Source organism: Gorilla gorilla, chromosome 3 (genome assembly GCF_029281585.2).
Source record: "Gorilla gorilla gorilla isolate KB3781 chromosome 3, NHGRI_mGorGor1-v2.1_pri, whole genome shotgun sequence".
Lineage (NCBI taxonomy): Eukaryota > Metazoa > Chordata > Mammalia > Primates > Hominidae > Gorilla > Gorilla gorilla.
The window spans coordinates 132,903,725-132,931,412 of NC_073227.2; the positions used below are offsets into that span (position 1 = coordinate 132,903,725).

At 37.1% G+C, this 27,688-nt stretch overlaps 1 protein-coding gene across 15 annotated transcripts in view; it reads right to left on the reverse strand.

Annotated features, from left to right (window-relative positions):
• Nucleotides 1–12,241: 12,241 nt before the first annotated feature.
• The window catches only part of ZGRF1 (zinc finger GRF-type containing 1), a 96,905-nt gene continuing 81,458 nt past the window's right edge, over nt 12,242–27,688 (reverse strand). For 12 of the 15 annotated variants that reach the window (XM_055385189.2, XM_055385192.2, XM_031010028.3 and 9 more), the window contains 8 exons: nt 27,213–27,290; nt 26,341–26,488; nt 21,040–21,167; nt 20,070–20,193; nt 13,902–14,078; nt 13,631–13,765; nt 12,673–12,934; nt 12,242–12,499 (listed from right to left, as the gene is read on the reverse strand). In XM_055385189.2, the coding sequence (XP_055241164.2) occupies nt 12,357–12,499; nt 12,673–12,934; nt 13,631–13,765; nt 13,902–14,078; nt 20,070–20,193; nt 21,040–21,167; nt 26,341–26,488; nt 27,213–27,290 (1,195 nt within the window). In that variant the 3' untranslated portion in view covers nt 12,242–12,356. Of the gene's footprint in view, nt 12,500–12,672; nt 12,935–13,630; nt 13,766–13,901; nt 14,079–20,068; nt 20,194–21,039; nt 21,168–26,340; nt 26,489–27,212; nt 27,291–27,688 lie in introns of those variants that run through there. The other 3 variants (XM_055385196.2, XM_055385197.2, XM_055385198.2) reach the window with 2 other exon arrangements.

Consider the following 27,688-nt stretch of genomic DNA (forward strand, 5'->3'; position numbering starts at 1 on the left):
CACCCGGCCTAGTCTTATTCTTATACTTCAAATAATTTGAGTTACATTGGATTTGAGACCAACAATATTCTCAGAAAACAAATGATCAGAGGTTTAAGGAAATTGTATTAGGTTTCAGCGTGTTGTTTCTTAAGATAAATTTCTGGCCACCCAAAAAGTCACATGGTATTTTGGTTTCTTCTCTGAGTCTTCCTTTGGCTCTCAGTGTCTTATAAAATTGGCATCAAGAATGTTGTGTTTCCGGCTGGGCATAGTGGCTCATGCCTACAATCTTAGCACTTTGGGAGGCAGAAGCAGGAAGATTAATTGAATCCAACAGTTCCTGGATGCACTGAACCAGATGGTGCAACTGCACGATGGTCTGAGCAACACAGAGGGACTGTCTCTGAAAAAGGAGTAGTGCCTCATTGAAATAAAAGCCTTTTCCGGCCGGGTGCAGTGGCTCACACTTGTAATCCCAGCACTTTGGGAGGCTGAGGCAGGTGGATCATTTGAGGTCAGGAGTTTGAGACCTGCCTGGCCAACACGGTGAAACCCCATCTCTACTGAAAATACAAAAATTAGCTGGACGTAGTGGCTCTTGCCTGTAATCCCAGCTACTCAGGGGGCTGAGGCAGGAGGATCTCTTGAACCCAGAAGGTGGCCAGGTTGCAGTGAGCCAAGATCATGCCACTGCACTCCAGCTGGGTGGCAGAGTGAGACTCCATCTCAAAAATAAATTAACAGCCTTTTCCTTCCCTCTCATCCCAAAAATTCAAAGTGCTTTTTTCTCCCTAATAAAATAGAGGTGAAATAAACCACACAGAATTTTTAAAGTAATAATAAGAAACATATGGATACAGCCTCCTAAGAATTCAGTAGTAATCTCTTGGTTCCAAGCATTTGGCCAAGAAAGAATATCTAGATAGTTATTTCAGTCACAACTTGCTGGCATTGGAATTTCTCTTTAATTTGATATTTAAGAAGATATGTATCTGCAGAACACAAAGTGATTTTTCTTTACTCGCCCAGGTAATTTAATCAGTGTGGAGAACCAAGTTAAAAGTTAGGTCAAGATAGCATTCATAGAGATGAAGACCATCACTTTTTCCTCCTCCTCCTTATGGGACAGTGTATAGTCTATGGCTATGGCAAGGCTGTGTCAGTGCTCTTGACAAGAGTGTTCTTGACAAAGTTATCCTCTAAAGGAATGATTTCTTTTGCAGTTTTTCCTCTACTTAGTCTTTCTCCATATTTTAAGTTGCATTGGGTGACCAAAGGATTCAGTGTTTTTCTGGAGCACTTTTTTAGATGTTTATTTGCAGCTTATACCTTTTGAAAACTTGGAGGATATAGGGACTGCTTCTTGAGAGGGGAAGCAAACCTACAATGAGCCAGGCACTGTACCACCTGCCAACCTTGAATATATTATTTAATTTTGTTTTCACACAAATCCCAATGAGGACATTATTGTCATTACCATTTTCACAAATGAGGAAACTTGCCTAAGATCACCCAGATCACAACTGCAGTCTAGGCCTGTCACACTGTATACCCAGACTTGACAATTTCAGGCTTGTGCCCTTTCCTTGAGGAATGTGTTGACCCTTCTGAAAGGGAAAAGATTCCCTGTGGCCTCATCAGTGCAGACAGTGCTATTGTTATTATAAGGTTATCTAAAGATGGACAAATATAAATCTTACTATAAACTCCTTGTTTTTATCTCTTATATAACCATGACAACCATAAAATTTATAAATATAAGTACAACTATAAAGCCAATTCTATCCAAATTAACATCAACTTGACAGGATAGATGTCATATATTTTTTTAAATCACCTGAAGACACAACACAAATTTCATATAACCTGCCACTGTGAAGTTTCAAGTTTGGATGCCTTTAGTATGGCACCAGGTATATTGTGTGATATGCCTACCACTCCCCATCCACCTTTTTTGATACACCAAGAAATCTTTGTACAGTGTTATTTGGCTATCATTAAGTGTTGACTAATAATGTACATAGTAAGTTGCCATTTTTTTCTTATTGGCTGTTAAAGCACTCCGCGGAGCCAACATGATCAGAAACATAAATGTAAACAGGCCACTAAAATCTCACACTATTAGTGAGCACAGAGAATCTCTATGTCCCCATAGATGCCTGTTCTTAGATTCATAAACTCCACACCAGAGTTGGGACCTACCCCATGAACTGACGATGGGAACACCACCTCCTGAGATCTTCAAGACATGCAATGAGGTAGATATATCCCAACAAGATTGAATGGGAATGTCTTTAATGTGACACTGCTACAGAAAAGACAGCCAGTGGTGCTCAACTAGCCATTTTCTCCTTTTTTTATAGTAGTTAGATCCCCATTTTTAGCTGGGCATGTGGCTGCCTAAGATAAAGACTACATTTCTCACTTTCCTTGCAGCTAGGAGAGGTCAGTGCAACCCAATTTTAGCCAATGAGATGCAAACAGAAGTGGCACATGCAATTTCATGTCCTTAAGGGTAGGGGCATGCCCTCCTCCCTTGCTTTTCCTTTACCCTGCTGCTGAGAATATGGATATGATATATGGATCTCCATCTTGGGTCGTGAGAAGAGGCGGACAGCCTGGAGATGGTGGAGCAGCGACACCATATCAGTTCTACATTGTTTACTTCCCAACTTATTTGCATGGGAGAAATAAACTTCTACTTGTTGAGGCTATTGTTATTTTGAGTTTTCTATCATTCACAACTCAATCTAACAAGCTCCAAACTCCCAAACCAATGAAAAATAACAGAGAGGGCCGGCCGCGGGGCTCACGCCTGTAATCCCACCGCTTTGGAAGGCCGAGATGGGCGGATCACGAGTTCAGGAGATCGAGACCATCCTGGCTAACACAGCGGAACCACTTCTCTACTAAAAAAAAAATACAAAAAATTAGCCAGGCGTGCTGGCAGGCGCCTGTAGTCCCAGCTAATCGGGAGGCTGAGGCAGGAGAATGGAGTGAACCCGGGAGGTGGAGCTCGCAGTGAGCCGAGATTGCGCCACTGCACTCCAGCCTGGGCGACAGAGCAAGACTCCGTCTCAAAAGAAAAAAAAGAAAAAAAGAAAAAAATAACAGAGAGAAGGAACTCCTTTTGGTCTCTCTCTTAACATTACCTTGATTCCTAGATAGTCAAAGGTGGCAATCTTGGTAATAGAAGAAAGTAAACTAATGAACATCTTATGTGGTCTTCATGGCAGACTCAGTGGTCAGCAGAAACCTGATGACAGCAGAGTGGTCCAGCTTGTTTCTCCTGGGGGCGTTCTTCCGAGGATATTTGGGCTGCCTCCAGAATCGCAGTGTCTTGGGCCGCCGCAAGGTGGGTGACGTACGGATCTTCTGTTTTTTGTTTTTTGTGTGTTTTTTTCTGTGGCCGTGGACACCCTTCAACCCTGTCTTTTGGCCTTCAAAGACTTCGCCAAAAGGAGGGGCGGGAGCTTCCTTCGGCTTTAGGTGGGGCAGGAGCTTCCTTCTTCGCATTCGGTACCATCTTTTGAAAAAGGTATACGAAGTTTTAACACAGGTAAAAGTAGTCTCTGGAGAGAGTGGATTAATGGTTACCTTGGGGAGGAGAGACTGACTCACCCCAAAGGGGCCCAAGGGAACTTTGCGGGTAATGGAAATGTTCTCGATTGTGATGGTGGTTACAAAGGTGTACATACATTTGTTAAAATTCATCAAGATGTACGCTTAAATTACGCATATTTTATGTACTTCAATACAAGTAGTTTTTAAAAAACAAAAACATATTTCTTAGGATAAATGACCTTGAAGTCAGTGGTTCTGACACAGGTAGACCAATGATCACATATTGAGAAACAATATTATAGGTGATGAGCTGCAATAAAAAAAATTCTAATGTGATCATATTTGCAATGTTAGAAAAATCATTCTGGTGGGAAGAGTGACTGAAGACAATGAGTTGAAGAGCTTAGGGACATATAACTTCTGGGCATATGGGACATGTGAGATCAGTTATCATAAATGTGTTGTGGCACCCATCTGCACATTAGAATAATTTCCTCTAGAACACCCAGAAACCCAGGTGTAAGAAAATGGAAAAGGATGTTTGAATAAATCCAGAGTTTTATTAGCTGGAAAAAAAACTGCAGCAAGCCACTAATTTGCCAAGGCAGTTGAGAGTGCTTAAGCAGGATGGTGTCTGGACAGAAAGGAAAAGATAAGGGAACTGATAGAATGTCAGAATAGTAACGAGTCAGGAAATGAGAGCTCATGAAGCCAGAAAGTGTGTGTAGAAGTGAGGGAGAGGTCATGGTCAGCAGCATGTTGGAGTAATTTAGGGTGATGATAAATCTCAGATGACTTTTTTTTAAGTATAGACAACATGGAATGAGCTCTAAGATAGATATTGTTCAGTGAAAAAAGCAAGGTATGCAACACTTTTTATATAGTAGTCTACCATGTAAAAGGGGGAGACCAGGCTGGGTACAGTGGCTCATGCCTGTAATCCCAGCACTTTGGGACACCAAGGCAGGAGGCTTGCTTAAGGCCACAAGTTCAGGCCTAGCCTGGGCAACATAGTGAGGTCTCTTCTCTACAAAAAGCCTATAGTGAGCTATGTTTGTGCCACTGCACTGCATCCTGGATGACAAAATGAAGCCCCATCTTTAAAAAAAATGTGAGACCTAGCATACTCACACCTATAATCCCAGCATTTATGATGCTGAGGCAAGAGAATCTCTTGAGCCCCAGCAAGGGCAACACAGTCATACCCCGTCTTAACAAAAAAATACAAACAAAACAAAACAAAACAAAATTAGCCTGGCATGCACTTGTCATCCTAGCTACTCGGAAGGCTAAGTTGGGAGGATCACTTGAGGCTAGGAGGTTGAGGCTGTAGTGAGCTAAGATCATGCCACTGCACTCCAGCCTGAGGGACAGAGCAAGACCATGTATCTAAAAAATAAAAAACAAAATAAATTTAAAAAATAAAAGCTGGTGGCTGGGGAGATATTTATATGCATTTACCTATATGTTAGTAAGATATTTCTGCAAGGAAATACAGGGATCTTATAACATTGGTTGATTCTGAGGAGGAAACCTAGGAGGCTGGAGGACACAGAGCAGGGGAGACTTTTTGCTGTATTCCCTTTTGTTCCTCTTGAATATCAAACCATGGGAATGTTATCATCTATTCAAAAGTATATAAGTAGAATTAAACAAAAATAAGGGGAAAGAGAATAGATGTGCCATAATGAATAAAAACAGAAAACAGAATGAGGTATTCATGCTTCAAGCATATAAATTAGGCACTGACCAGGCATGGTGACTCATGCCTTAATCCCAGCACTTTGGGAGGCCAACGTGGGCAGATCACTTGAGCCCAGGAGTTTGATTGCACCACTGCACTCCAACCAGGGTGACAGAGACACTGTCTCAAAGAAAAAATAAGGCATACATGTGAGCACATACTAGAAGGTAAGAAATAAACCCAGTTTGATTTGTTTTAAAATATTTAAAAGTATGCAAAACACAAAAGAAAACAGATCATCTGGACATAATAGTTTTTGGTTTTTTGTTTTTTTTAAACAGAGTCTCACTCTGGCTGGTGCCCAGGCTGGAGTGCAGTGGCACAATCTCAGCTCCCAAAAGCCTCCACTTCCTGAGCTCAAGTGATCCTCCCACCTCAGCCTCCTGAATAGCTGGGACTACAGGTGCACGCCACCACACCTGGCTAATTTTTTTTTTTTTTTTTTTTTGAGATGGAGTCTCACTCTGTCCACCTAGGCTGGACAGGGTCTTGGCTCACTGCAACCTTCACCTCCTGAGTTCAAGTGATTCTCCTGCCTCAGCCTCCTGAGTAGCTAGAACTACAAGCACACACCACCACAGACAGCTAATTTTTGTATTTTTAGTAGAGACAGGGTTTCACCATGTTGGCCAGGCTGGTCTTGAACTCCTGAGCTCAAGTGATCTGCCCACCTTGGCCTCCCAAAGTGCTGGGATTACACACATGAGCCACCATGCCCTGCCCATTCTAGATTTTTATAACATTCAATAGTTAAGCACTTACTGAGCACCTACTGTACTGGTGCTGATCCCAAATTATAAATGCAAAACATGATTCTGAAGAGCCATTGTCACTAAAGTTATGTATGTGGTTCCTTTACCAATATGTTGACTATTTTGTCCTTGGTCCCTTATATTGAGTCAGCTTGCCTAGGCAACATACATAGTGCATACAACAATGTCTGGTCTCATACAACAATGTCTAGACTCATCAAATTACACTGGACTGCTTGCTGTTCATTACACTTTACCTTATGCTCTAATTTTGTTCTTATGTGATGTTACCATGTTGCTCAGGAAGGTCATCATCATCCATTCACAACACTGGATAGGGCTCATAATACCTAAAAGGAGTCACAAACCTGTGGGAGATGTCAGCTGGTTACACATACATCCACAGCTGTGCTGAAAGAGGTGGGATCTTTTTACACCTCAGAATTTGTTAACCATATTGTCTTCCCCACCAGTTACTCCCTTCCATTCACAACTATCCTTCTACCTCTCCGACTTACCTGGTCTTCAAAGGTCTAGCTTCTACTTCATACCCCATAGCCTGACATTGACTCTAGATATAAGGAACCTAAGGACATAGGAGACAAAGTATCGAGCTCCTGATGGCATCATGGTCATGTTAGCTCTTATTTAGAAATATATATTCCAAAAGAATGGGCAAAGGAGGCTGATTTTCTTGCTTCAAGTATGCCCCTAAGTTTTTCCATCAGGGAGAGCTCTACTTTGCCCCATGTCGGGGTAGAGTGGTACATAACTAGCTCTGCACTCCATGCCTGGCCTAACACATAAAACAAGCTGCATATGCCTGTTGTGCACAAAGGGCCAGCCACAGAGCAGACGCTCAATGGATGCACTGACTTTAATGGCACCACAGAAATAATTAGTTCTATTTCAAGAAGCCACAAATCCATCATAATTTGTCCAATGAAATGAACTATATCTGTCTTTAAAGAGGCTGGCTACCATAGGTACCCTAAAACTTTCACTTAGGAAATTTTCTCTACCAGTTCTTTAGCCTGCAAGGTGACTGCTTCCTGATTTTTCACACGTGCAAGCATGCACACATACATCTCCATTTATTATCAGGACCAGATTTGCAATAATTCAGACACTCACAGAGAATTTTTAAAAAATCAACCTAACTAGTGTTTCAGGATGAGAGAAACTTAGAGGACTGCAGAGATATTTGGTTAGTATTTTTCCTTTACTTTATAATCAAGTCATGCTAATGTAAACCAAACACACAACTTGAACTAAACACACATTTCACTCATGGCTAATTACAAACCAGGGATTTCAAATCAGTGTTGATCTAATGTTTTTAGAACAATTATTTAATTTTCAAGGTCCAATATCTGTCAAGTAAATCACCAATTTCCAGTTCATTCTTATTTAATATAAACAAATCTAATTAGTATAAAGATATTTCACAGCTGTCTTTAAATTAAACCATAGTAAAGAGCAAGCAGCATTTTGGGTTTGCTTTGGCATCCCAAATCAAATGTTTTTTGTTCAAATATAAAAGAGCAATACCAAAAGTTATGTTTTATTTTGAAGTTTTAAGCTAAGCTTCATAAACTCAAGTAACCTATAATTTTTCACAATTCAAATTTTGAATAAGGACAGGAGCTGGCTACAGAGGAAAGCAAAGTATATTATTTTTTCACCTACTTTTGAGAATTTTAAGAATCACCAGTTCAGCTATAAATACATTTTTGTTAATAATATTTCTCTTGCATTAAGTAGCAAACTACATCTTATAGTAGCAAATGTAGACATTCAAAGAGAAATCAACAAACCCATTTCTCTAGTAAAAATTATATTTACCAGGAAGGTATAGACTGTTCAACAAATAGGCCAGGCACAGTGGCTCATGCCTATAATCCCAGCACTTTGAGAGGCCAAGGCGGGCGGATCACCTGAGGTCAGGAGTTCGAGACTAGCCTGGCCAACATGGTGAAACCCCATCTGTCTCAAAAAAAAAAAAAAAATACATTGTTAATAAATGGTTGCATACTAAATTAACTAAGGTAAATGATCAGGACATGAGTCTAGTTGGGTCAAAGAGGACTGTAAAATTTTTGGTTTTGGTGTCTTTTACCCTTTGATAAAGTGACTTACAATGCAGGTGGTGCAATATGGCCTAGCCTGAGAGTTGGGTTAGCTTGGGTTCCAGCCCTGCCGGGTACTACTCATGGTAGATTAGGTGGATCACTTCAGTTTTTCTGATCCTTGGCTTAATCATGTACAGAATGGGGAAAATACCTATCCCCCCACTGGGATAAATGAGATGTTTGTGAAAAAATCTTCAAAAATAAAAAAATCCAACACACATACTATATAAAGTAAGCAATTAATGATGAGTAGATTAAAGCTTAGAAATTTCATTCTATTTCAATTTGTGATACATAAACTAATAGACTTATTCTATAAATTAAAATCTTGACCTTTTTATATAGTCCTATCATTTACTGAACATGAGTTGGGAGACATTGTTTTAAGATTATTGTTATGTATAGATGTTTGATGGCTATAATTGTAAAACTGGCTTATTGAGTATATTGTAAAATCCTAAGAAATTTTAATATTTTGATTGTTATTGAACAGGATACTTCTTAAAGTTCAATTCATGTCTATCCAACCTTGGAATCTGAGATGACAAAGATAAAGAATGTGTTAGCCTGGGCTTTGGGGATTTTTTTTTTTAATGTCAAATATTGTTATCTTTTTCTTACTGAAAATAAAGACCATATTAATATTCAGGGTTCAGATAGTATGTTTTCACTCAAAATATATGATGGAGCCAAAGACAACTCCTCAATGGTCAACACCACCCAATCAGAAGAATGTTTTATTATTCTCTTTAAGAAAGATAAAGTAGATGAGCTCATCGATCTCCCACTCCCTTACTGGGTGTTTGAAGGAAATAAGAAAGTGAGAGCTGCTTCTCACCCCATTTCTGTTGTAAAAGTCTTGGGAAAAAGGAATGAGTGAAGACTGTGCTCTAATGGACAGGGGCTGGGGCAAGAGCACTAAAATCTGACTCCTAGATATAAACCAGGCCTGCTGCAGCTGACATTACACTTTGGGATGACATTCTGTGACCCAATCCAGGATGGTAAAGATTAAAACCAGAGACAAAACTATTAATACCATATCCACTGTGGAGTAAGGTCCACCCAGAGTGAAAGAAAGCCTCTCCATCTTCTTGCCCAGGTGGGAATCTCCGTCCTAAACCAAGAGAATGGGGGCAGCATGGAAACAGAGACTAAACCATTTCCATTTCTTCCCCCGCACCACCATTACTTTTTCTTTTCTAAAGTGCCTGGTGTAGAAGAGTGTTTAATCTAGTCAGCTATGCAGGTGGGCTAGAAAGAATGGAAAGAATGGTTCTGCAAAAATCAACATTTTCTATTAATTGAGTTTTAGTTTTCTGTTACAATATGCTATAAATTAGAAAAAGGGAAATAATAGCTATGTATAAGATAGAGCTAATCCCTTAGCAAAAAATAGTAGCATAGTATATTATCAATAGTATATTATCAATCTCTTTGCCACTTTCTACACCATAACATTTATACTAACTTCTTATGTTCTAAACAAGAGGAATGTTGTTGAATGGGAAGTTCTTTTAAAGATTTCAATGTGTTCCTGTTTAAAAAGGACCCAGGCGTGGTGGCTCATGCCTGTAATCCCAGCACTTTGGGAGGCTGAGGTGGGCAGATCACCTGATGTCAGGAGTTCGAGACCAGCCTGACCAACATGGTGAAACCCCGTCTCTACTAAAAGTACAAAATTAGTTGGGCATGGTGGTGGGCACCTGTAATCCCAGCTACTCGGGAGGCCGAGGCAGAAGAATCACTTGAACCTGAGAGGCAGAGGTTGCAGTAAGCCGAGATCGTGCCACTGCACTCCAGCCCGGGCAACAGAGCAAGACTCTGTCTCAAAGAAACAATAATAATAATAATAATAATAATAATAATAATAATAATAATAAGGTTCCAATGGGCTCTGTCACATTAAAATAACTATGAAAACACATAAGATAAATATTTGACACTCCTAGCTGACCTATTGTCACAAGTTGGGAGGAATAGTAATGAACTGCTACAATGATATAACTGGATTGAAAATATAAAATTGATACACTACATGTATAATGGCATTAGAAACAGAGTAGGCATGCTCGCTTAAAAATAAAAAAGACCCTTCTCTCCTTTATTAAATATCAAACATACAAGATTTATAACTACCAAAAAATAAGGCAGCTATACTTTTAAGTGCAGTTACTGCTTTCTGAGATTGCTGGAATGCTGAACCCACCCTCTACATCAGAATATTTGGCAATGTCTGGAGCCATTTTTAATTGTCACAACTTTGGGGTAAGGTGCCACTGGCATCTCATGGGCAGAGGCCAGGGATGCTGCTAAAGGGCACAGGACAGCCCCCCCATAAGAAAGAATTACCTGGTCCAAAAACGTTAAAAATGCCAAAGTTGAGAAATCTTACTCTATACCATCAAGACCTCTCCCTATTATCATAGTAGAAATGGAAATTTCTGGAAAACTGACAAAATGAGAGATGAAGGGAAGGGAGCAATTAATGACAGCACAGGCACAAGTGCAGAAGATTGAGCAGTTCTAGATAAAAGTTAGTAGGATTTAGACTAGGAATTGTGCAAAATCAGTCAGCCATCCAGCTGTAGATCTGAGACAGAAGTTCAACTATCATCCAAATGAACAGTAAGTGAAGCCAAGGGCAATTTACATAGTGTTTATGTAGCTCTCATAAGTGTATGTAACAGAAATATATCCTCAGATATACAAAACCTCAAAAGATATATAATCTATATACTCTTTTTGGGGAAAATAAATTACTTGAGACCTAGCTCCAGCTGGCCAACAGACCAAAATTAAGAAATAAAAAATAGGGAAGTCTGGGCAGCAAAACTCAGGAATCCAGTTTAAATGTATGTTGTCAGTTAGATTGTACAGTTCATGGGTAAGGCGCGGTTCTGTAATACTTCCTTCAACTATTCCTCTGCTTTGTAAGGATCTGTTGGAAGTCACATCTTTCACTTCACAGTTTGGATGAACACTTAAAAAAGCAACTGTTGTTGCACGCAGTAACACATTTGGGAAAAGGCTTGGAGAATTACTAAACCACAAGTTTTGTTGTTGAATTTATTTTTTTCCCTAAGAGTTCCATAGAGACTGACTAGTCATATTCTTTTTATTGTGAAATAATTCAAGTAAGAATTTTCCTGCATCTTTGAAATGAATATATTGAGTGACTTGGGTCACTAAGATTTGTTTTTAATTGGTAAAAATATTGCATTGATATTAATTATAATCAAGCACTTGTCATTTTTCCATCCAGGATGTATAAACGCTCTTTTGTTAATAATGTCTAAGAATCAGTATGGACACAAATGGCTTAAAACTTAACTACATATATACACATAGAATATAAACATAGAAAAAAGACTAAAGGAATATGTTAGTGATTATCTCCAGGTATTGTATTTCTAGGTGATTTTTGTTTTCTGTTGTATACTTCCTTGTATTTTGCAAATTTTCTACATGAAGAATGTATTATTTTTATAATAAAAAGTTGTAATCCATATATATATATCAATACCTACTATGCAAACAAATGCAGAGGAAAAAAACTAGAAGAAAATGAACCAACGGCAATCTTTCATTCATCTGTTCATTCTTCCAACGGATACTTATTAAGCACCTACTATATCAGGTATGGGTGCAAGGCACTAGCCATGGTCAGGTGTTGAACACTGCTATCTCCAGGTGTAAACTTTTAGTGTTTTTCTTTCTTCTTTTGCGTACTTTTCAAAAGTTTTAAACATAAAAACATATTTGTGAATATGTTTTTATTTATAAAATAGGGAGGCCTTATAATCATTTAAAAAATATTCTGATAAACTTTAGAAAGGTGTTGGTATATCTTATTCTGTACATATGTTCCAACAGATGAGCTCTGGAGACATTCACTTGTTATTGAAGTATACAGGTATTCTCTATAACCTGCCCCTTGTAAAATTCATTTCTTTGGCAAACAGAAATCATTCTTCTTAGAAAAAAGCTAATTTTTATTAGTAGGATTTTATACTACCTTTTGTACACTTTTTTGAAGAACAAAATTTTTACATGTGTTTACTATGTTATTTAAATATCATATTTTTAATAAGAGGGTTTAGAGTAATAAAAATATAAAAAATATATCATGTAAAATGAGTCTGAATTTACATAAATACAAAATATTTACACCATGTCTTTTTATGAATGAGATTTATCTTTAGATTTCTCTTTTTCACTCTTTTTCTTCTGTTTTTCTTCCACTTGTTTTTCAAAATAATCTTTAAGGAGATGGTTCAGCTGTGGTTCATACTGGTTTGCATGTTGCAATCCATCTTCCCTTCCTTAAAAAGACATATGACATGAGACAACTATTCTTTATTTTACAGAGGTCCCAATATTATCATGTCAGTTACTTCCCCCAGCAGAGCTGTTCCTGCTTGAAGCACCCCAAGCATTAACCCATAAAAGTCAGTTTGAACTTGAAATGCATGAATTAAACCCATTTTTATTTTACCTTCACAGTGTTGGATCACTCGTCCCCAAAGTCGATTTTTCCTCAAACAGGCTAAATTTCCCACAATCAACAAATGCCTCTTTCCTCTAGTCAATGCAACATTCATTCTTTTTTCTGAATCAATGAATCCTACTTGTCTTGTCCTTACACAGGACAGAATAATGATCTCCTTTTCAGCTCCCTGAAAAGCATCTACTGTGGACACCTGCACAGTTTTAATATCAGGATGGTGAAAGTCCACAGCACTGAGTAAATGACAAAGCTGTGGAGGCAAAAACAGCAATCATGTAGTAAGAGATTGCGAAGAACTTAAGCCTCTGAACCTGCTCAAAGCAACCACTGTAATTTAACTAATAGTAAATAATTTTCATTTTTCTTTTATGACTCACATAGACTTGGCTAGTTTCTAAAATGATAGATAAATGACTAGATGAAAATATTAATTATGACACAAAATCAAAAGCAATTTATCTATTGCTGGGTAACTCATTTGGATATGCTAATTTGGAGCTGATAAACTAATAATGAAACAGATAAAAAATACTAAGAGAAAAATCTAGTTAGAAGTAATTGGCTCATGTGTACATTAATATTTGGTATCTATCCTTGATTTACTGATAAAATGTACCAATAATAAAAGAACATTTTGGATAACAGAGATTCAGTCCCATCTGTCTACAAAGCATACACCATATTTTCTTCCCTCTAATTTGTTTTTTGCATTTTTGCCCCAACAGCTGTAAACTAAATTTAATTAAACCTTGTTAGGTTTACATTTAATTATACAGAAAAAAAGCCAGACCAGAAAAAAATCAGAATGTTTCTTTTTTAATATATTAATTACAGTACCAAAAGTTTTTCAGGCACCAAACCAACTACTATAAATGTAATATCAAATATGGTAATATGTAATTGTAATATTTAATATATGGCAAATACTGTAATACATAATACCAACCTTGTACATCTGGGATTTGTATAATGTTATCACGCCAATCATAGAGCCTGCTATTCCACTTGCAATCAGTGATTGAATCAGCTTGAGTGTAAACGTAGCTTCTGCCACATTATGAAAGCTGTTATCTCTTTCTATCTGGAGTAAGAAATAGATCCTAAATTATATTTCCCAGAAAGGCTATGGAAAAACCAAGTAAAATCATACAAACAACAACAAAATTAAACCAGGAACCTAAACCATGTTGACTCTCATCAACATTAATGTCATTTACCTGTTCTAGTCCTTTAACATTATAAAAACACAGGGTTGGTAGCCATTCCAATAAAGGGCTCCTCTCTATTTCTGTTACACCATTCATGAGGGCTCCTTTGTAAAACAGATCATTAGCAATAGCACTGATTGCAGGATGACAACGGTATTGAGTTCTCAATAGAATTGGCTTGTGACCCTAAGAAATTTAAATGAAGAAAAATAAAACATAGTTTTTTTATTCTTCTAGGGAAAGAAAATTATATTTTTAAAATTAAAAATATCGCTATATTATGGTCTTAGGAGATGAATTACAACCATGATAGAATAGACTATAAATAAAAATATTTTTTAAATTACTAAAAATATGTTCATATTAATTTAGAAAAATTAGAAAATATAAAAGAGGTCAACCTTAGACTTATCTAGTAAGTTTGACTCCTAACATTATGGGTTTTTTTTTTTTTTTTTTTGAGATGGAGTCACCCTGTCGCCCAGGCTGGATTGCAATGGCATGATCTCGGCTCACTGCAACCTCCACCTCCTGGTTTCAAGCGATTCTTCTGCCTCAGCCTCCCGAGTAGCTGGGATTACAGGCACCCACCATCATGCATGGCTAATTTTTGTATTTTTGTAGAGACGGGGTTTCCCCATGTTGGCCAAGCTGGTCTTGAACTCCTGACTCAGGTGATTCACCTGCCTTGGCCTCCCAAAGTGCTGGGATTACAGGCGTGAGCCACCATGCCCGGCCAACATTATGCTTTTATAATATATCTGGAGTTGGTCTAACACTAAATTGAAAAGCATCTCTTAAAAAATTAGGAGGTGTCGTAAATATCTCGTTAACTTTCCTCACTGAGTAAAAGCCATTTTTCATTCTGAATCTTGAAAGAAGTTTCAGATTTTATTAATGCATCATAAAATCCAAGTCCTATCTACTTTAGCGCTCTTCGAGCAAAAAGTTCTGTAGTAAATAATGCTCAGGCCAGGCGCAGTGGTTCACGCCTGTAATTCCAACACTTTGGGAGGCCAAGGTGGGAGGATCACCTGAGGTCAGGAGTTCAAGACCTGCCTGGCAAACATGGTAAAACCCCATCTCTACTAAAAATTTAATAATTAGCCAAGCATGGTGGCAGGCACCTGTAATCCCAGCTATTTGGGAGGCTGAGGCAGGAAAATCGCTTGAACCCAGGAGGCAGAGGTTGCAGTGAGCCGCTCAAATGTTAAAGAAATGACTAAATTATGGTATATCTGCACAACATAATACTTAGTGATCAACATATTTATGACAACAGTAATGATTACAAAGCTAGTAGTAACAAGGGGAGATGATTTACTAGTATGCAAAGTTCAAAAAGGCAAGAGAGAAGTTATATTTATGGTATGGTTTCAACTATGTACAAATACATATATTTGATATAGGCATATAACCCTAGGATAAAAGATGGAAGGAAAAATACTAAAATATTACCAAGAGTTTTCTCTTAAGGGCAGTGAAGTTATTACAGATGTTTTTGTTTTGTTTTTACCTTTTTTCTTTCTTTTTTGAGACAGGGTCTCGCTGTTGCTTAGGCTGGCCTCAAACTCCTGGGGCTTACACGATCCTTCTGCCTCAGCTTCCTGAGTAGCTGGGACTACAGGTGCCTGACACCCCACCCAACTTTATCTATTTTTTTCTTTTCTTTCCTTTTCTTTCTTTCCTTCCTTCTTTCTTTCTTTTTTCTTTTCTTTTCTTTTTCTTTCTTTCTTTCTTGTTTTAAAGAGTCAGGATCCTGCTCTGTTGCCCAGGCTGGAATGCAGTGGTGAGATCATAACTCACTGCAGCCTCGAACTCCTGGATTCATATGACTCTCCCACCTCAGCCTCCCAAGCAGCTGAGATTATAGATTATAGGCATGAGCCATCACACCCAGCTTGCCTTTTCTCTTTTCTGTAGTTTCCACACTTTCTACAATGAGTAGTGATTACTTTTATTTCTTTTACTTTTAATAATTGTGAACTAGTTCAAATATACAGAAAGCAAAGAAACAATATTACATCCATGAACTTACCACCCAGACTTGACGTTAGCCATATTAAGTCATTTTTGTTTTGGCTCTCTTTTTTGTTAGATAAAATATGACATATATAGCTAAAGATCCCCCTTCATTGCTTTCTTCTACCGCCTTTCCCAGAAATAACCCCAGTCCTGATTTTGTTTTGTGGACTCATCATACATGTTTTTATATGTTTATTGTATTAGTATGAATCTATGAATAATATATATTATGTGCTTTTGAAATTCTCGTAAATGGCATTTTACTATAATTATCCCTTTGTGCTTTGTTTCTTTCAATATCCACTATGTTTCTGAGATCTATCTATATGGATCAAGCTCATTCATTATTGTTTTTTATTCTACTCTGCGACTAAATCACTTTTTTGTCCATCCCTTATTTGCCCTTTTAGAATTCCCCCAAATAAAAACCTACTTCATATTTTAAAAGGCATTGACAATAGGTACATGAAAAAGGGCAGAACAGTGTGCAGAGTACACTACCATTTGTTAAAACAGGGAGGGAAAATGTTGTATTTGCTTACAGGCATAAAATATCACAAGAAAGGTACAAGAAAGGAATGACAGTTTCTTTGAAGGGGAGAGAACGAATGGTTGGGGGACAGGAGGAGAAGTCTTCACTATTTCCACGTTTTTTGGTTCCACTTGAATTTTGAACCATATGACTATATTACCTATTCAAAAATGTTTTAAGAATTTAGATAACTTTTTATTTAAAAAATTTTTTTGGTAGAGGCAGGGTCAGAGCTCCGGTGCCAGAGCTGGTGTTGAACTCGTGACCTCAAGTGATCCACCCACCTCACTCTCTCAAAGTGCTGGGATTTACAGGCTGGAGCCACCATGCCCAGCCCTTTTATAAGATAATTTTTTTTTAGTTAAGATTTTTTTTAAAAAGCCATTGAAAATGTCTAATACAAAAGAGGTTGGATTCTGACTTGTCATAGAAGAGGTAGAAAGTTTTGCAATTAAATTCAATTACAATTAACAGCTCAAGACAACTGAAAGCTTCGTTCTTTGCAAAACGGAATACAATTCGACTTAAAATTCAATGCAACTTGAAACTCAATCTAAGGTGGAACTTCTTAATTAAGAAGGTAGAATAAAGCTGCCTTGTAGAATCCATTCTCCAATATATAAAGGTACAAAAAATACAAAAACAACAGCAAAGAAAATTCAGCAATTATGCAACAAAGAAAGATTTACAGCCAACCCAATGCCATAAACTTAAAAAAGTACTTGTCATTGAGAAAGAAACAAGATTCTGGGGTGGAAGTGGAAAATGCAGCATAGTGAGCCAGAATTCATATGATGGCAACGGTTCCTAAGAAGAATAACAAAAAAGGGAAAGTGAACTTGGCAGTTTTTAGTAGAATTGAAGGCTCAAGAACTGTGTCCCTTTCCCAGAGAAGGGATACTCTTGGGCCTCAGGTGTCCTGTCACTTTGATGGGACACCACCATAATTCTAGGTACTGAGAAAACAGAGAATACAGATCTGAGAGAGTATCTGACATTCAAGCATGAACACCAGAAAATGAAACAAGAATGGCAACTATACAAACATAGTGTTTATATAGTTGTATAGTTTGTATAGAAACAGTGTTCTCTCTCTCTTTCTCTGCCATGTGACGACACAGCAAGAAGGTAGCATCTACAAGCCAATGACCAATGGAAAAGAATAGAAAGTCCAGAAATAAACCCTTGTACATGTGCTCAACTAATTTTTGATGAGGGTTCCAAGACAATTACATGGGAGAAAAGGATAGTGTTTTCCACACATGGTATTGGGAAAACTATATATCCACATGCAAAAGAATGAAGTTGGACCCTTATCTCATACCATGTACAAAAATTAACTCAAAATGGATCAAAGACCTCAACATAAGAGCTAAAATTACAAAATTCTTAGAAGAAAATATTGGGGAAAATTTTCATGACATTGGATTTGGCAGTAATTTCATACCTATAACACCAAAAGCACAAGCAACAGAATAAAAAATAGGTAAATTGAACTTCATCGAAATTAAGAACTTTTGTGCATCAAAAAACACTATTAAGAAAGTGAAGACAACCAACAAAATGGAAAAAAAAATTGCAAATCATATATTTGAAAAAGGATTAATTTCCAGAATATATTTGAAAAGAAAAAACCTCCTATAACTCAACAACAAAAAACCAAACAACCCAATTAAAAAATAGGCAAAGGACTTGAATAGGCATTTCTTCAAAAAGAATATAAATGGCTAATAAGCACATGAAAAGATGTTCAAGATCATTAGTCTTTAGGGAAACCACAATAAGATACCCCTTCACACCCATTAGGATGGCTATGATATTCAAAAACCAACAAGAAGTGTTGGTGAGAATGTGGAGAAATCAGAACCCTTGTGCACTGCTGTTGGGAAAGTAAAATGATGCCGCTGCTATAGAAAAAAGTTTGGTGGTTCCTCAAAAATTTAAATGTACAATTATCATATGACTCAACAATTATACTTCTGGGTATGTATTGAACTGAAAGCAGGGATTTGAACAAGTATTTGTATATCAATGTTCACAGGAGATTTTTCACAAGAGCCAAAAGGTGAAAACAACCCAACTATCTATCAACAGAAATGTAGTACACACATGCAATGGAATATTATTTAGCCTTATAAAGAAATGAAATTCTGATACATGCTACAAGGATGAACTCTAAACACATTATGCTAAGTAAATAAGACAGACATAAAATGACAAATACTGTATGACTCTACTCAAATGAGGCACCTAGAATAGGCAAATTCACAGAGCTAGAAAGTAGAACACAGGTTACTAGGGGCTGAGGGAAGAGGAAATGGGAAATTATTGCTTAACAGTTCAAAATTTCTGTTTGGGATAATGAAAAAATTCTGGAAATGGACAAGTGATGGTTGTACAACATTATGAATGTACTTTAAAGTAATAATAATAATAATGTAGTACCGATACATGCTGCAACATGAATGAACCTCAAAAAGTGAAAGAAGACAGACACAAAAGGTACATATTGTATGATTCCATTTATATAAAATATCCAGAATAAATAAATCCATACAGAGAGAAAGCAGGCTGGTGTTTGCCAGAAGCTCTAGGGAAGAGGAAATGGGCAGTTAACTGCTAAATGGGTAAGAATTTTATCTTGAAGTGATGAAAACATTTTGAAACCAGACAGAGGTAGTGGTTACACAAGAAACTGTGAATGTACTAAATGCTACTAAACTGTTCACTTTAAAATAGTTTCTGCTATATAAACTGCATGCTGTAAAGAAAAAAAAGTTTTTTTTAAGAAATTTAAAAAATGGTTTTATGTTAGATGAATGCAATGGTTTGAATGTGTCCCTCAAATTTCATGTGTTGGAAACTTCATCCCCAATGCAACAGTGTTGAGAGATGGGACTTTCAAAAGGTGATTTAGGCCATGAGGATTCTGCCTAATCCTCACAGATTAATCCCATTATCACATGAGTGGGTTCCTCATAAAACGATGGATTTGTGAATGGATTAATGCCATTCCTGGTATATGTGTGTGGGTTAATGGATGAATGCCATTATCACATGAGTGGCTTACTCATAAAAGGATGAGTCTGGCCTCTCACACTCTCTTGCTCTTCCGCCTTCCACCACAGGATGACAATGAAGCAAGAAGGCCCCTGCCAAATGCAGGTCCCCAGGTCTTAGACTTCTCAGCCTCCAGAACTATAATAAATCTCTGTTCTCTATAAATTACCCAGTCTCAGGTTTTTCTGTTATACCAGCACAAAATAGACTAAGACAGTAAATTCAACCCCAATTAAAAAATGTTAATAATTTAAAAATTATTTACAATATGAAGTAGTGCTCTAGGTAGATAATAGAGACATTATAGGTTTTTTTGGTTTTAGAGCAAAAGTTATATACTCCTACCCACTACTCAAATAGGGAAAAAATTCTTTTTATAAAAGGGCACTTAAATTATACGGTTCCACTTGTCTTTAAGATGAATACTTTCCAGACAACTCCAATTATACATTATTTTAAGGCAGGACTAAGTCTTCTAATATTTTCATTCTCTATCAACACACACACACACAATGTAGAATCAATAAATGATAATTCCGTAAGAATTTAGCAGTATGTACCATTAAGCAAAGTCGATCAAAAAGAGTTTGTTCCAATCCATTTTCATGAGCTGCATCAGAACCCTGAATAGTAGGAGGTAGCTGTTTGGGATCCCCAACAAGAATCAGCTTTTCACACTCAAACCTAAAACAGAATTTCAAAAATTAATCTAAGCAATTAAAATGGGTGCATTAACATCATTTATTGCACTGTTTGCCAAAATTGCACTTCGAAATATTCAAATGCCATGAAGTATCCTGAGTACTAATAAAGCTTAGTAGTGCTATTAAGCGCATTAAAGGCTTTGAAAAGTTATGCAATAAAGAATCCTTTATATAATTTAGTTGCCCTCCCTGCACATAAAACCTAGTAGGTGCCCCTTGCCTCCGCATGGAATTAGTATTTCACAAAGCATATTTGGGAAATGCTGGTTTTTAGAATCCATAAACTCTTAAAATTCAAGTCTTTCTTAGGAGTCATTTAGCTTAAACCCTTGTTTTAGAAGTGAAGTAAATTGGGTTCTTAGGGGCTAAATGTTTTCCTAAATAGGAGTAGGATATAGTGGGGAAAAATCAAAGTTTTATAAACAAACCTATATCAAATCTGAACTCCAATATATTTTAGAGACCCAGCAAGTTATTTAATCCTTTCATGCTTCAGTATTATTATTTTTTTTCTTTCTTTTTTTTTTTTTTGAGACGGGGTTTTACTCTGTGTCATCCAGGCTGGAGTGCAGTCGTTCAATCCCTGCTCACTGCAGCCTTGACCTCCTGGGCTCAAGCAATCCTCCCACCTCAGCCTCCCAAGTTGCTGGGATTTTACGCACACACTACCATGCCCAGCTAATTTTGTATTTTTTGTAGAAATGGGGATTCGCCATGTTGTCCAAGCTGGTCTCAAACTCCTAGACTCAAGCAATCCACCTGCCTCAGCCTCCTAAAGTGCTAGGATTACAGGTGTTACCCCTGGGGAAAGAATCTTTTAGGTTACCTTGCAATGGGAAGGAGAGAGGCCGGTTCACTTATCTGACTACACTCATCCAGCACAACTACAGGAAATTTAAGATCATTCATGCATGGGAATGGGCAGGCTGCACAGGTAGCTCCAACTACTCGAACCTTTATTACAACAAAAATGTTATTAATTAACAATTATTAAAAGAAAATAAGAGAACGTATTTACCAAAGAACTTGTAGGCTAAAATTAGAGAGTGAGCTAGTCCTAATTTAATTCCTAGCCATCAGAAATCTTAGGTCATCGTATCTCCACATTTTTATTATTCCTACATACAAAATGGAAATCAACAAATGTAGGTTACTTAAGCCACAAGCCCATTAACAAGAACAAATAAAAGACATATTTTGATATTCAGATGGAAAGTATCACAATATCAAGCATTTGTTAAACATCAAGGATGACGCACTTATTTTATCTTCTAGATGAGGTTAGACAACATACATTATATCAACACAGGCCAAAGTTCTTCACAAAGAACATTAAATATGCTAACGAAATATTCTTTGCTTAACCTTCAAGCACATTAGTTTTATTTATTTAAAAATGTAAAGATGACTAACTAATTCTAAACAACAGTAAATAAAATGTACTCATAGCCTGTAAATGTATTTGAATCTTGTAACTTACACATTATAGCAGCATGCCATTACTCTCAAGGCAAAAAGCTTCATAAAAACTGATTTTTAATCTCTAGAATTAAACGTAAACAATAGGGAAATCTATGAATTTTCTAATTAGATGTAGTCACTGACCTAGTAGCCCGCTATCTATACACACATGTGTACATACACATATACACACGTACACACACATTTGTGTACATATACATACGTGTGTATAAACACAAACACATACACATACATGTACATATACATATACAGTCATGTGCCACATAACAATGTGATGTTTTGGTCAATGATGGACCAGATATATGATGATGGTCTCATAAAATTATAATGGAGCTGAAAAATTCCCAGCCCTTAGTGACATCACAACCCTCATAGCACAATGCATTATTCATGTATTTGTGGTGATACCGGTGTAAACAAACCTACTGTACTGCCAGTCATATAAAAGTATAGCACATACAGTTACGTACAGTTCATAATACTTGATAACAAATGACAATTTTAGCGGTTTATACATTTACTATAGTATACTTTTAATATTATTTTAGAATGTACTCCTACTTCTTAAAAAAAAAAAGTTGGCTATAAAACAGTTTCAGGGACGCCTTTCAGGAGGTATCCATAAGAAGGTATTGTTATCATAAGCGCTGACAGCCCCATGTGTCCTAGTGCCCCTAAAAACTTTCCAGTGGGACAAGGCTGGGTGCAGTGGCTCAAGCCTGTAATCCCAGCACTTTGGGAGGCTGAGGTGGGCAGATCACGAGGTCAGGAGATCGAGACCATCCTGGCTAACATGGTGAAACCCCATCTCTACTAAACATACAAAAAAATTAGCCGGGCGTGGTGGCGGTGCCTGTAGTCCCAGCTACTTGGGAGGCTGAGGCAGGAGAATGGCGTGAACCCGGGAGGCAGAGCTTGCAGTGAGCCAAGATCGCACCACTGCACTCCAGCCTGGGCGACAGAGCGAGACTCCATCTCAAAAAAAAAACAACAAAAAAAACTTTCTAGTGGGACAAGATGTAGAGGTGGAAGACAGTGCTATATTGATGATCCTGACCCTGGGTAAGCTTAGAATAATGTGTTTGTATCTTAGTTTTCAACAATTAAAAAAAAAAAGTTTTAAAGGTAAAAAAAGAAAAATTTTAAATAAAAAAGCTTATGAAATATTTTTGTGTATACAACATGTTTGTGTTTTAAGCTGTGTTATTACAAAAGAATCAAACAGTTTTTAAAAATTTTCCACTTTATAAAGTCAAAATGTTATAATAAGCTAAAGTTAATTTATTATTGAAGAAAGAAAAAATTTTGAAATAAATTTGGGGTAGCCTAACCGTACAGTGTTTATAAAGTCTACAGTAGGCCGGGCGTGGTGACTCACGCCTGTAATCCCAGCACTTTGGGAGGCTGAAGCAGGCGGATCGCTTAAGATCAGGAGTTTGAGACCAGCCTGGCCAACGTGGTGAAACCCCATCTCTAATAAAAATACAAAACTTAGCCAGGCGTAGTGGCAGGCGTCTGTAATCTCAGCTACTCGGGAGGATGAGGCAGAAGAATCGCTTGAACCCAGGAAGCGGAGGTTGCAGTGAGCTGAGATCACAAACTGCACTCCAGCCTGGACAGAGCACGATTCTATCTCGAAAAAATTAAATTTTTTTTTAAAAGTCTACAGTAGTGTACAGTAATGTCCTAGGCTTCCACATTCACTCACCACTCACTCACTGACTCAGCCACAGTGACTTCCAGTCCTGCAAGCTCCATTCATGGTCAGTTAACTATAAAGTTAACTATTAAAAAGCTATAGTATATATAGTTTTCTGAGGACTTCTACAACCAAAACTTTGTGGTTATTATTTCCAATTTCTCCTTCCCTCCCTCCCTATACAGGTGTACCATTTTAAATATTTTATACCATATTTTCACAGTACATTTTCTGTTTAGATACAGAAATACCACCATGTTACAATTAATTGCCTACAGTATTCAGTACATGCTGTATAGATTTGTAGCTGAGGAGCAGTAGGCTATACTATGTAGCCTAGTGTGTAGTAGGCTATACCATCTAGCTTTGTGTAAGTACACTATGACGTTCACACAATGACAAAATTGTAAAACAATACATTTCTCAGAATGTAACCCCATTGTTAAATGATATATGACTGTACTTATTCTCTTCTAACAATCTGAAGATCTATAAAATTATACTTCTTGATAGCAAGGGCAGTTCATACCAACTGACCATACCTTTTTTCAACAAACTGACAAAAAAATATGCTTTATAAATTAAATATTGCCTCCACAGATCCTACAAAATAAGAAAACATTACAACTGCCTTATTTTAATAATAAATAATATTCACCACACACAATAGCCCTGTATCAGTTAGGTTTTCTTCTTTTGTTAAAAACAAAAACAAAAATCTTAAAGCCACATTTATATCAGAAATTCCACAGTATTTAAACATTCAGTTCTTTAAAAATGATCAAGCTTTGGTGCCACTCTGAAATATTATTCATTTTATTTAATTTCTGGCAACTATATCTACAAAACAATCTTAGAATGAGAACTCTAAAGTTATGTGTCAAGAAGCATTTTTTAAATTTAAAGAAATATCTAATACAAAAACCTAAAGTATTAAGTTTTCTTTAAAAAATTATGTTATCTTTTTATTTATTATTATGTTGCTGAGATTCTAACAGCAGAAAAGATTTTGTTACTGACCTAGCAAGTATTAATTAACTATGAAGCATTTTTAAAAATTAGTTTTATTGTGAAGACATGCCACTTTAGAAATGAGTCAGGTCTTCCGGGCACGGTGGCTCATGCCTGTAATCCCAGCACTTTGGGAGGCAGAGGTGGGAGGATCACTTAAGGTCAGGAGTTTGAGACCAACCTGGCCAACACTGTGAAACCCTGTCTCTACCAAAAATACAAAAATTAGCCGGGTGCGGTGGAATGTGCCTGTAGTCCCAGCTACTCAGGATGCTGAGGCAGGAGAATCGCTTGAACCAAGAGGTGGAGGTTGCAGTGAGCTGAGACTGCGCCACTGCACTCCAGCCTAGGTGACAGAGCGAGACTCTGGCTCGAAAAAAAAAAAAAAAAAGAAAGAAAGAAAGAAAGAAAGAAAGAAATGTGTCAGGTCTGAATGCCTGGCTGGACCTTAGAAATATGTCAGAGAAAATTTCTAAAAAATAATTCCTCTAAAATAGTTTTCATTTGTGAATAGGTGATACAAATGAGCAATAGATCATAGTAACTGGGCTTTCATTCAGAAAATCATCCAAGAAATCATTAACAATGATATATATGAATAATGATTCTTATATATCATTGTTATGTTGGGTGAGTAAAATGATAAGTACTTTACATAAATGACTAATTTGTATTAATTGAACACAGCCAAACTAAGCCTTTCTGGATTTGGTTAAGAAGAGAGTATAGAGTTAACTCTATAATTCAAATAACAGAAGTTTTCTGAGGACTTCCAGAACCAAAACTTGTTATAGATTGGTTATTATTTTCAGTTTCTCCTTCCTGCCCTAGGAAAGTATTATTACATATCCACACCCTTTGCCATGTTACTTGGCAGTGCTTCCCAGAGAAGTAGGGGAGTATATTTCCCTGCCTCACTGATGTTAGGCTTGGCCGTGTGACCTGTGCAAATGGAATGTCAGCAAACATAATATGAACTGAAGCTTTAAATGTGTTTCTGTGATCTGTCCTGCCCTCTTGCACTTCTGCCATCTGTTAGAAGATCATGCCATAGCAACTGTTCTCAGAATAAGAGACTTTACCCATAGCCTCAAGCCAAGCCACACCACTTGACCTGTAGAGTCATAAGCTGTTGTCTTAAAGCACTGAGACTGAGTTTGTTAACCCTCATTATTTCAGCAATAGCTGATCAATACAGTGTCCCAAGTAGACTGATCTTCTCAACTCTCTAGCAGAAAGTTACCAATGTGCAAGTGGCCCAAGAAGCCAACAACTTTCTTTTACTCCATCCCCATTGCTTTTCCCCATGCTCTCCTTTCATAGGAGGAAGCTGCTGATTGATTTTTTCTCTTCCAACAGCTGATGCCCAGGCTTCCCTAGATCAAAACTTGATAAAGGAGATAGTGCTACCTGTTACAGCCTGGAATCTTGTGTGCTTAGTCTTGGCTCTCAATACCTGGAAGCTAGCGTCTGAGCCTCCTGGATTCTTGGAAATATACAAACACTAAAAGTCTTGGCTTTCTTGGAGAGCATCAAACACAAATTTCATTTGGATATTTTACTCAGGGTCAGATCCTCTCCATCACTGTTTCTCCTAGAATACAACTAATTTCATTTAACTTGTAAGGAATCTATTCCCACCTCTATACTTTCCTCTTCAAGCCTATAAAAAGAAAGTAAACAGGGAGAAGGAGAAAGGATGACTCGGTCATGGTGAGTTGGATCTATTCACGAATTTGAAGAATGCTTTGAAGCAAACATAAAACATACACTGGGTAGACTATATCCAAGGATCCACATGCATGCACCTTAGTAGAATACAAACTATCATAGCAGTTTGTTTTATTTAAAGGAAATATTATTTCATCAACAGAAATAAGAGAATCTGAATGGTATATATAAATCAAGAAACAAATTGAAGCTACTACTTCTTACCTGCTTCAGCAGGGTTCTATTGGTCCCCAGTTTATGCTGCTCAATGCTTTTTCTCACATAGACTCTTTCCGTAGGAGTCAGGTCTTCTTTCATTAGTGCATGTAGTTCTTTTAACTGTTCACTTTCATTTTCTGAGCCAGCATGCAAGCTAAAGAATTATATTAAAACACTCCTCTTTATTCCATTTTTCATAACATCACAGTAAAGCAAAATATAGATTTTCTTTTTTTTTATTATACTCTAAGTTTTATGGTACATGTGCACAATGTGCAGGTTTGTTACATATGTATACATGTGCCATGTTGGTGTGCTGCACCCATTAACTCGTCATTTAACATTAGGTATATCTCCTAATGCTATCCCTCCCCCCTCCCCCCACCCCACAACAGGCCCCAGTGTGTGAAGTTCCCCTTCCTGTGTCCATGTGTTCTCATTGTTCAATTCCCACCTATGAGTGAGAACATGCGGTGTTTGGTTTTTTGTCCTTTCGACAGTTTGCTGATCCCATTACTGGGTATATACCCAAAGGATTATGAATCATGCACATGTATGTTTATTGCGGCAGTATTCACAATAGCAAAGACTTGGAACCAAGCCAAATGCCCAACAATGACAGACTGGATTAAGAAAATGTGGCACATATACACCATGGAATACTATGCAGCCATAAAAAATGATGAGTTCGTGTCCTTTGTAGGGACATGGATGAAGCTGGAAACCATCATTCTCAGCAAAATACAGATTTTGTAAGTTAACCAAGTAAAGATAAGCCTTTCTCCATTCTTCAAAAATCAAACTTAAGGTAAGAGTGATATAAAAGTACCATACTTCCCTCTGACCATTCTGTGACTTCTGGAATTTTGCATTCTTACCTATAAGGTAAAATTGGTTTGGCAATCTTCCTAACACTCCCAACTCTGATAAAGTTTTCAAATCCAAGACTGAGAAGCCTTTAAATAAGAAAACAATATAGATTCTGATTATTTAGGAAACAGAATATAAAGTTTCATATAATAACTGTTACTACAACTAATTTTGTGTAACAGTATATTTTAATTATAAAATTTAATGTGAAATACCTAAACTCAAACAAAGTAAATGCAAGTAGTTGGTTTTTTAAATATAATGCATTTTCTAGAGAATTTTAAAATACGCATTATTCCATCTTGAAGGCTCACTAAATGTTCATAAAATGCCAATGTTAGTATTTATCACAAATAAAATTGCCTCTAAAGACATAATAAAGCAATAGCTATCATATACTTAGCATCAAGATTTGTTAGGAAGAGCCTCTTTACATATGTTACATTGTTTAACACTCACTACAGCTCTAGATGATATCTCCTCT